Source organism: Cynara cardunculus, assembly GCF_001531365.2.
Source record: "Cynara cardunculus var. scolymus isolate 2C chromosome LG 13, CcrdV1, whole genome shotgun sequence".
Taxonomy (NCBI): domain Eukaryota; kingdom Viridiplantae; phylum Streptophyta; class Magnoliopsida; order Asterales; family Asteraceae; genus Cynara; species Cynara cardunculus.
This window is the reverse complement of record NC_037540.1, coordinates 27,301,622-27,312,429: the sequence shown is the minus strand read 5'-3', so window position 1 is coordinate 27,312,429 and position 10,808 is coordinate 27,301,622. Positions and strand designations below refer to the sequence as shown.

The following is a 10,808-nucleotide window of genomic DNA, read 5'->3' as shown; positions in this document are numbered from 1 at the left end:
GTTTTTGACACATCTTCATTCCGAATTTTTAATTGATGATAACCAGACTGTAAATCAATCTTTGAAAAATAAGTAGCCCCAACCAATTGATCAAACAAATCATCAATTCTTGGGAGAGGATACTTATTGTTGATTGTCAGTTTATTCAACTCCCGGTAGTCAATGCACATTCTCATTGATCCATCATTCTTTTTCACAAAAAGCACCGGTGCACCCCACGGGGAAGTACTTGGTCGGATAAAACCTTTATCCAACAATTCTTTCAATTGCGACATTAACTCCTTTAACTCAGAAGGACCTAATCTATATGGTGCACGTGCAACAGGTGTTGCTCCAGGAATTAATTCAATCTGAAATTCTATCATTCGGTCTGGAGGTAGACTTATCAAATCTTCTGGAAATACTTCAGGAAATTCCCTTACGACTGGAATATCCTCCATCTTTCCYTTCTCTTTYTTCATATCTATAVCRTATGCAAGAAAACTAAYACATCCCTTMTGTACATACTTCCTAGCCTTTAGAAYTGAAATTAGGCTAGAGTAACGATCCCGCCGATCTCCATAAATAACAACTCTTCCTTTTTCGGGTAAGTCTATATGAATCATTTTTTTCATTACAGACTATGTTGGCTTGGTTTTCAGCTAACCAATCCATGCCTATAATTATATCAAATTCCTTTAAAGGCAAAAGAAATAACTGTATAGGCACCTCACATCCTTTTATACTTATAAAACATTCATCAATTATTTCCTTAATTGAAACTTCACTATCATTTGCTGTTTCCACAATTAATTCATCACTCAACGCTTTAGATTCTAAATGTGCAGAATTAACAAACGACGGTGACACAAAACAATGATTTGCGCCCGAGTCAAATAAAACTTTGGCACATACTGAATTAACAAGGAATGTACCTGTTACCACTTCAGGGTGCACTTCCGCCTCGTCTCTCGTCATCTGAAAGGATCTCCTTTTTGCATTAGACTATGCCTGTCTTATTCCTCCCCGTCCACTTGGATTAACACGATTATCCATTTGCCCATGGTCTGTTGGCATATACCCAGATCCTCAGCCCCCAGAATATCCAAATCCCCGTCCTCCAACAAAACCAGACCCTCAACCTTTAGCTTGCAGACAATCGGCATTTACATGTTGAGATGAATTACAAGTAAAACATCTCCGTGTCATCCGACTATCTCGAGCTATATGTCCTGGTTCCTGACATTTAAAGCATACTCGGGATTCGGTATTGCAATTTTCCTGATGTATCTTATGACATCGAGTACACGTCTTATCAGCAAATCTTGAGACTGGCCGATATAAATTTTTCATAAACCTCGGCCTACGAAAATCAGTTACTGTAGTTTCCCTTTTTCTTTTCTCTTCAACCCTTTCTTGTGGTTGTCGGTTAATATCTTATTCCAGTATTTCAGCAGCGTCAACTGCCGCCTGAAATATTGTCGGATTCCTGGATATCACATATTTTCGAAGATTCGACTCCAATCCCCAGATATACTTTCTGACTTTACTGTTTTCAGATATAATATAGGCTTCATCAAACCTAGATTGTTCCATGAAAACTTCTGTATACTGGCGGACTGACATGTTTCCTTGCTCAAGACGAAGGAAATCATCTTCCAACTTTCTTACTACAGCTTCAGGACAATACTGCATTTTAAACTTAACCACAAATTCTTCCCACAACATAGTCTTCAAAATGTTCGGATCTGAACTGGACAGGACTTCCCACCAGTACAAAGCACTTGATCTCAAACGTGACACAGCAAACATAACTTTATCCTCTTCTGCACTTTTACTGATTTGTAGACTCAGCTCTATCTCCTTAAGCCAACACATAGCTTTAACAGGATCACGCTCACTAGAAAACTTGGGAGGTTTACAAGCAAGAAACATTTTGATATCTCCTCCCTTTTGTATTGAGGATGAAGTAAGGGGTACAGATGTACCAGTTACAGGTGTACTAACTCCGGCTTCCTCCTGATAATCGGGATTTCTTACCACTTCTGGATTATTTTGTTTTGTACATCCCAACAGATTTACCAAACTTTCTTGGAACTTTCCCAACTCTGCTGCCAACATTTCTTGGGTAATAAACCCGGGATCAGGAACATTGTGTCCACCCCTTGCCCTTCCTCTTCCATGACCAGACATTGAACTTTCTTGAGCCGACAGTTCATGTTCTTGTCTAGTACCTCTACCTCTTCCTCGACCCCTGCTTTGACTTCGCGTTTCTATTGTCATCACATTTTTCGGATCCTCTCCTTGTGTTACGTTTCTTCTTCCCCGACCTCTTCCATAACCAGTAGAGGTCCTTTCTGATTGATTGGGATTATCTGTCATTTCTTAGTATATGACTTTTCTGTCACATTCAAACACACATGATTATTCTCATAATCACAATATAATAACACATTTATCCTCATGTCTATTCATAACTCAGATTATATCAATCATATATAATCTATCTTTTTTATAATAGGTTCAGCTATAACATATTCCCATGTTCATAGACCTAGTGAAACCTATTATTATAACTTTCCACACCTCTAGTTTAAGTCTAAGTATTTCGCAAATACCCAGATCCCTTAAATTAAGGCTCTGATACTAACTGTAACAACCCACATATTCCATGTACAGATAATTCACATTTTGATACTTATAACAACAAATGTAACATTGTTTACAAAATACAGATAAACAAAAACTTTCTTAAAATACATTTTGAATAACTAAATGTCATTCATTCTAAACTTTTCCCTTGCCTTTATCTGGCGAGGTATGATGACCTGCAAAACAGGTTAGTCCAACAACTGAGCGTTAGACCAAAAAGGTCTATTGAGTGTATAAATCCCAAACAAACAACATGTTTTCTAAACAATCAGTTCAGAATCAAACTTGTTCTTGATACATAAACTTATTTATGTCTCTCGCGGTTACACCGCCATTTCGTTTTTCTCGCGGTTACACCGCCATTTCATCTCTCTCGCGGTTACACCGCCATTACATCTCTCTCGCGGTTACACCGCCATTACATCTCAAAAATATTTCAACACATTAACCGGATTTTAAGTCCGGTCAACCTTGTCCGGATATGAAATCCGGACGAATACTTAGAATATTTAAGGTAAACCGATCACGCTTTAAGCGATTTATAATCTGGATGAAACTGTCCGGATATCAATCTGGTCATCATTTATTTTTTGAGCGGTTTAGTTTTAATTCGCTCACCTCTTGAGCGATTTAAAGTTAATCCGGTCACCTCTTGACCGATTTAGGGTTGAGTCCGGACAATACTTGAGCGGTTTATAATTCGGATGGTACTGTCCGGATATAAATACGGTCATCACTTAGACGATTTAAGGAAAAATCCGCATAATATGAAATATAAATCATAATAACCAGTTTTCAATAACTACTGAATTGTAAGCAAACAATTTATACTCAAAGCTTTAATACACTCACCTTATATTGCTGATTGGATTCAAGTCTGTGATTCTCCTTCAGTCTTTTCTCTCAAATCGCACAACTCACAAAGAAAACTTTTCTAATGAAGTAAATATGAAAATCCTCTACATCTTTTCCTCTTACTATTTATAGTAAGGTGGTACACACACATAGCCGACTTACCTTTTTCCATAATTGTTTTTACTTTAAATAAAAACAATTATACATACACACATTCTTATATATATATATATATATATATATATATATATATATATATATATATATATATATATAAACGGCTTTGTACCCGATTGGGAGCTCTGATCATCACATTAGTCCTTTTATTATCTGTGTAATATTGAGAGTATTTTTGTATCTCGGTGTTCATGAGAACTTCAGGGTTTATGTTTGTTTACAATTTCTTTGTAACCGAAAAATCTATTAGTTTGAACAGAGATTATTGGAAAATTTATTTGAAAAAATAACAAGAGTATGTGTCGAATAATATTAATGATGTTGACAAATACTTGACTCTAAAACCTTTTTTATCCGGAACTCAAATAATTGTTTAATATTTTATATTCACATGTTTTTATACCAGGTACATACATTCTTCACCTCGATCAAGTGAAGACTTGAGTCATTCAGTATATGATATTAAATGAGTTTTTAGTTCCTCTGGTCACTCATTTGGGGTTCAAGGTTTATGGCATGAAAATGACGATACAAAATAGTACAAGTTATGACTGATGATTGTTATAAATGATAGAAAAAACAATTAAAGAAACTCGTGATAACCTGTGCTTCGCCTGGGTAATCCACCAACAATATCAGTTCAGTTTCTGGTGTTTATAATCATTCAATGATATCTCATTTGAGGGATATCGATACGTAGAACAAGATTGATCATTATGGATTGCATTCAATCGAGCCTTTGCTTGATGAAGGTAGCAACCATTAGAGTCATGAAGCAAGCTACAATGATTCCAGTTGAAGCATTGATACGGCCTGCAGGAGATATATTATGGGAACTAACAGAATACAGTTTCCCAGATTCGTCATCTTTTACTTTGATGCTTGAAGAGCCTGAAACAAAAACCATAAACATTGAAAAACATAAATACTATCTTTCATCTCCCCAAAGATACATGCAAGTAATCCAAAGATGAAATTGGTAAAAATGGTTTAAGTTTGGAAGTTGTATAAATGTTGCAGCAAAAGGTACAAAGTTTTTGGAGCATAGGGACGTATGCCACCCGGCCCGCAATATGGGGTCAAGGGGCAGGTGGTGTTGCAACTTGGCTAAAACATGCCTCGACATGTGCGACCTTAGCTGCGGGATTGGTCGCTCTACGAGGCACAATGCCGCTCGGTGCGACACTGTCACATATGACATCGGCGACCATGGGTTCCGAAAAAAACCATTGGACCACTCAAACTAATCGAACAAAGTCAAACTAGACCGTTTATGGCGGTTTGAACGGTAACTAATCGAACAAAGTCAAACTAGACCGTTTATGGCGGTTTGAACGGTCCAGTTAGCTCCGGTCTGAAAAATAGTCAAACTGCTCGGTCTGAGCTAGTCTTAGGTTTGAATGTTTTTTAAGCGGTCTGAATCGAACTGACCGTCAAAAGTACACATGGTTAGTTATTGTTAGTTTTCATGTAGTAGGCTCTACTTTCATGACCCAAATAAAAAAAAAGTTGATCTATCCAAAGCATTGTATTTTTAGTTTTCATTTCTTAATACCGTGTTATCTAAATTCACAAAATCCCGAAATCCGTCAAAAATTAAATTAGAAAAATTCAAAATCTTGTTTCGAGGGTGCTCAATGTTTGTCCTTCCAACTATTGTTGATGGATTTGTTTACCATCTTTTCAATTTTCTCAATGTCTTTTTTTTTTATTCTAGAGAATTATTTCATTATGTTTATGTATATTATTTTTTAATAATGTTATGTTTGTAGAAATTTCATTTTACATAGAGATTTATGTGTTTTTAGTTTAAGCCAAAACGGCTAGAATCGGTCAGATCGGACCGTTTTTTTATGGTCCGCTTTGACCGATTTGGTCGTAGTATTTGAAAATTTTCTAAATGGTCGGCCGTTACATTTTTGGTTTGGGGAATTAAACTATCCAAACTGGATCCCGAACACGGTTACATCATGATGGAGGTCTTGTGGAGCATATTAAGGCATAAAAGCCTTATTTTTTCTGGGAAAGCTTCGTTCTTTTTATTTTGAGAGGGGAGAAGGCTTCATTCTTAAGTTTCCTTTCTTTTTCCTTTGATTTATTTTGAAATATAGAAAAAAACTGAGTTTGGATCCTAGGATCTTTGAAAACACGTTGTAATCCTCGTTGCTGGTTAGTGATATATCGATCTCTTTTTGTATAGACGTACACTATCACTCTGATAGTAGAATTATGTGAAATCACTTTGTCTCGATTTATGTGTTATTTGATAATCGTATATCTGATTATTAGTGCTTTATACACACTAGTGGATTGGTATTCTAGCTTGATCTCGTTTATGTACATTTGTTGTATTGGATTGGTTTGCCTTGTAATTTTCCTGACATTATTTAACCGTTAAATCACTTGATCGTTGTTGATATTTGAAACTACGACCTTACATGAAAGCATTAGATTGTACTGAAAAAAGTAAAAGAAGGCCGAAGAGAAAAGTATGCTTACAGTTATGCTCAATCCATCCGATCGTCTTCTTTTCCATATCGTATGTCACCACCTTATCTGTCAATACAAGATCTGCAAACAAACCATTCATTTTGTCACCTTTTACATGATATCATCAAGTTTTCTTGAGACAATCTTTTCAAGTAACTAATATTCCTATATGCTCACATTTTTCATCTGTCTTATGAAATTTTGCAGATAAAGGTGGTAACATAATGTACATAGCTTAACATTATAAACTGAAATTAATACAGATGAAGATGAGTCATGCTTGATAACCTCCTAACAAAGTTAAATCTTTCCCATCCTTAGTTTGCAAGTTGCTGTCCTGAAAACCAACGCACCATTCATGATCCTGAAACGACGATTTCATACAAGAATCAACCTTAAGCTAGCAACCATAGGTGCGAGATGAAAGATAACCTGGAATATGTACGTACCTCTACTTCAAAGAGGTATTGATGGGGATAAACTTTCAAAGAAAGTGAATTCGCAAAGTGAAAAGTTACAACAGGAAAACCCTTGTCAACACTGCATTCATCACAAGATTAAGACAATATTGTTACAAATCCGAAATTTATGTTGCACGACTTCAGAAAATGTCCCAGGAAAATTGCAACATTTGGCCGATAAAGGTAGTTTAATTACTAGTCAAATGTCTTTAATGCCTGTCTACTCTTCTATACAACCATAGGGCGCATTTGCTACATTGACTGAATAGGACAGAAAGGGACAAAATTGTTTGGCAATTGCCAGAAATGCCGATTAAGCAATTTCCCCCATCCCGATAAAGGGAGTCACCCGTGATTCATGTCATGAGGTGGGGCAACATGTGACAAAATCTAATTTTCATGGGACAAAACTTGAGGTTTCTTGTTCCACCCAAAAAAATAGAACAAGTTGGACAAAATATAATTCAGATTACCATATTACCCTCATAACCCCCAACCCTTTTCTCTAAACATGCCATCGATGCATCGATCATGACCTCCTTTTTCTCCCGCTGCAACCAAGACCCATCTCTGGCCACCCCTCCCACAATCCCCTCTAGTCATTTTAACAATTAATTTAGTTCAACGGTGTTCTAGTCTTGTCCTGTTCAGTCCAGTCTCATCGATCCGGTTTGTACACAAAAGGTAGCTTATATCATAACTATTTGGAAGAATTATCAAATTTGGAAAAAAGCAAAATAAGAACAGTGAACGAACACTTACTTTCCAGAGTACTTGTAGCATGTGAATTGCTGATCAACAATGTGACTCTTTATTTTAGGTTGTGCAACTTTTATCTAGGTCAAAAGGATGATCATGGGAATCATAAAGACATAAATTATAGTAATTGATCAATATGGCAAAGGCGAATGCAAAAAAAATGAAAAAAGTTTTCAAGTACCTTTTCCATAACTTGCTTGTAAGCCAGATCAGGTAAATAAGCTAAGGTCGTACCACTATCAATGATTATTCCTCGTTTCCCGCTTGGGCCAAATATACCGCTTGGAAGTCGTAGAACTTGACCACCTACCTCAATTGCCTTCATTTCAACATTATAATGCTCCCTACATGATGCAGATAAAATTGTAAAACATATATATAGGTTCGGTATCTAGTGAGAAGGGAAGTTATAGTAGAAATATAAGAAGAGATCTCTACCCTTGGATCAATCAATTTCCTTCTAAAAGTGAAATTAATGAGAAGCGAAATTAATGAGTGGCATGAAATTAAAAGTGATCCAGGGTTCAGATCTCTTCTTATATATATATATATATATATTTATTTATTTGTGGGAATAAGATGGAGGAAAATTTAATTCAGTATGCCTTCAAAAGAGAGAACTTACTGATCAGGAATCATTGGGGTTGTCTTTACTTTCGGCTGTACCACTTCTCCGATAGCAAATATGCCGCCTCCTTTAGAGCCATCTAAGCAATGTGAAAATATCTTTTTCACTTTTTTAGCTGAAGCAAGTTGTGAAAGCATAGAAGAGTTTGCTTGTCCAAACCCTAATATTCCATCCAATGCTGCTTGTGATGAACCCATATCTCCAGATTTTTGAGATCCGCACCTATCTTGGTTTTCAGAATATCATATGTTAACACATACATTCTACAATTATGACTAAAAGATTATGTCAAACACACTTCAGATGGGAAATGTGTATACTTGCCCGAATGCTATATTTCCGTTCATTGATGTGGTTTGATGGTCGCCAGAAACTCGGTCAACTTGTACAATATCTTTAACAAAATATCCAGTGGCTGAGCTCCCATCGCCATATGTAACGGAATAGGAACACTGCTTTCCCACCTTACAGTTACTAATAGCAGCATTGTGTGTGGATCTGCAAATTTGTTGATCACATGTAACGATTTTTGCACTCGAGGAAGCCTTCGGATTATATAACGCAAGTGATATCTGGTGACAGCAATCGTGAAAATCGTTATTTTCTAAAGTAAGAATGGAAAGATCAATTGAAGAAAATGTAAACTGATCAAGTTGATGTTACAAAGTACTTTTTAAAGATGTTCAAATTAGATAAGGAACATACTCCAAGGTCACTTTTCTTGGGACATTTTTGACATCCAACACAATTCACCCATAGAAGGTCACTTCCGGTATCAACTTGCACGTGATAATCCTTTGGTGGAGTGCCAATCCGAATCTTAGTGAAATAGAGCCTACATGAAATCATATACAAACAATATAACTATAGCATCTGATGGTGCATGCAACATATATATATATATTCATGCCCACATGTAGATGTATGCATGCATTCGTATATATGTCTATATATACATATTTCCCCAACATCTAGCATATATATCCCATTGATCATGTATAGGTTCAGTCAAACGAGTTGCAGCGACAAGTTCATGAATTAATAAATTGTGGGTATGTTCGCAAAACCAAGAGTCCATGTTTAGTCTCGATATTACTAGTACAAGAGAAAGACAACACCTTGAGGATGTGCATTGATAGCAGGGTTGCCAACATGACCATCAAATACCAGTTTCCTATACCAAGACTAGATAGCATGTTGGATAAGTTACATGGTGCCATAGTCTTCTCAAAACTAGATATCTGTAGTGGTTAACATCATATGCATATCCGAGAGGGGGGATTACTGAAAGACCTCCTTCAAAACCAAACAAGGCCTTTATGGCCTTTATGAAAAGGATGATTGTCATTTGGTCTAAGCAATCCCACTAGCTTGTTCATGAAACTAATGAATGAGGTTTGAAGACCCTTCTTAAACACTTTTCTTGTCATCGACCTTAATGATATTTAAATTTACAACAAACATAAAGATCAACATTACAATCACCTTGAAAAACAACTGTTCCTAACCCTTAAACAAAATAAACTATACAGAAAGATGGAAAAGTGCACTTTCCTTGTTCCTAGCATCAGCTTTTTAGAGTATATCATGGCTAGAGATGGAGTTAGAGTAGATCCTACACAGGTGGAAGCCATTTCCTCATGGCCTGAACCAAAGAATGTACACGAAATTCAAAGCTTTCATGGGTTGGCTTAATTATATCAACGGTTCATTCAAGATTTTAGCTCATTATCCCACCAATCACTGAGTTGATGAAAAAAATGGAATTTACATGGAACTCTACAACCATACATGCATTTGATGTTGTAAAAATTTGATCCACAAAATGAACCCAAACAGGAAAATTGTTGCGTGGTGTTATAATGCAAAAACAGAGGCAGTGAAAATGCAAACTTTTCATTAAACAATAAAGTAAGATATCTTACATATATATAAAAAACCAAGCATCGCAACCCTTCATCCTAATGGTTAACAAATGCCAACGGTTCCTACATAACTAACACTAAGGGTGCGTTTGGTTTGCAGGAATGTTTTTGAGGGATTTGGATTCCTGAAGGGATTTGGATTTCATGGGATTTGGATTGGATTGGATTTAAAATCCATTCCTGTGTTTGGTTTGCAGGATTTGGATTTGATTTGAAATCCATTCCTCTGTTTGGTTTGTAGGATTTGGATTTAAATTTTTTTTTTAATCACCAAATCTCTTTCATTTGTTAAACATATACTCTTGATGATTGATGGTAGGAGGGTAACAATTGATATTTCTAGTCAGATCCTATATTATTGGATGATCGGTTGTAAGAATTATCTGGTATTAACAGATTACTGTTCCATATCAGGCAATAGTACARCTGCTTCAACCAGAGCCTGTGAGTTTCTGATTCAGGGTAATTCTTTATCTAGGTCAAGCCTCTGAAGAAAACATCAATTATTTTAGTTACTCTCAAATATGACAACTCTGGATCCTGCTTCAATTTCTCAAGTATCATCCTAGATTTAGTTAGTCTCTAGTTTTTCTTCTAAAATTTCTTTCTAGCCTCTTACTTCAAAGATTCAAGCTACAACCACCAAGCATATAGATTGGAAAGGGAAGTCTTATTACCTGCTCAAGCGAGACGAAGAGGCGAAGAGGATGAACACCGGTTCAAGTGGGACGAAGAGCAGAGAGGAGGAGAGAACCGGCGAGAGCAGTGGGGAGTTCGAGGTTATCTCCGGCGAGAGCAGTGGGGAGTTGGAGGAGACCGGCGAGAGCAGTGGGCGGCGAGAGGTGGGAGACGAGAGCAGTGGGCGACGATGGTGGAGACGGA

General features: G+C 36.6%; 1 protein-coding gene across 1 annotated transcript in view; it reads right to left on the bottom strand.

The window, feature by feature from the left end:
• Positions 1-4,390: 4,390 nt before the first annotated feature.
• Positions 4,391-10,808, bottom strand: part of LOC112524945 (aspartic proteinase-like protein 2) — a 21,488-nt gene continuing 15,070 nt past the window's right edge. The window contains exons 2-10 of the mRNA XM_025134887.1: positions 8,707-8,836; positions 8,326-8,573; positions 7,999-8,223; positions 7,555-7,717; positions 7,377-7,450; positions 6,603-6,693; positions 6,442-6,517; positions 6,163-6,234; positions 4,391-4,554 (exon numbers count right to left, since the gene is read on the bottom strand). Of these exons, the coding sequence (XP_024990655.1) occupies positions 4,391-4,554; positions 6,163-6,234; positions 6,442-6,517; positions 6,603-6,693; positions 7,377-7,450; positions 7,555-7,717; positions 7,999-8,223; positions 8,326-8,573; positions 8,707-8,836 (1,243 nt within the window). The remainder of the gene's footprint in view (positions 4,555-6,162; positions 6,235-6,441; positions 6,518-6,602; positions 6,694-7,376; positions 7,451-7,554; positions 7,718-7,998; positions 8,224-8,325; positions 8,574-8,706; positions 8,837-10,808) is intronic.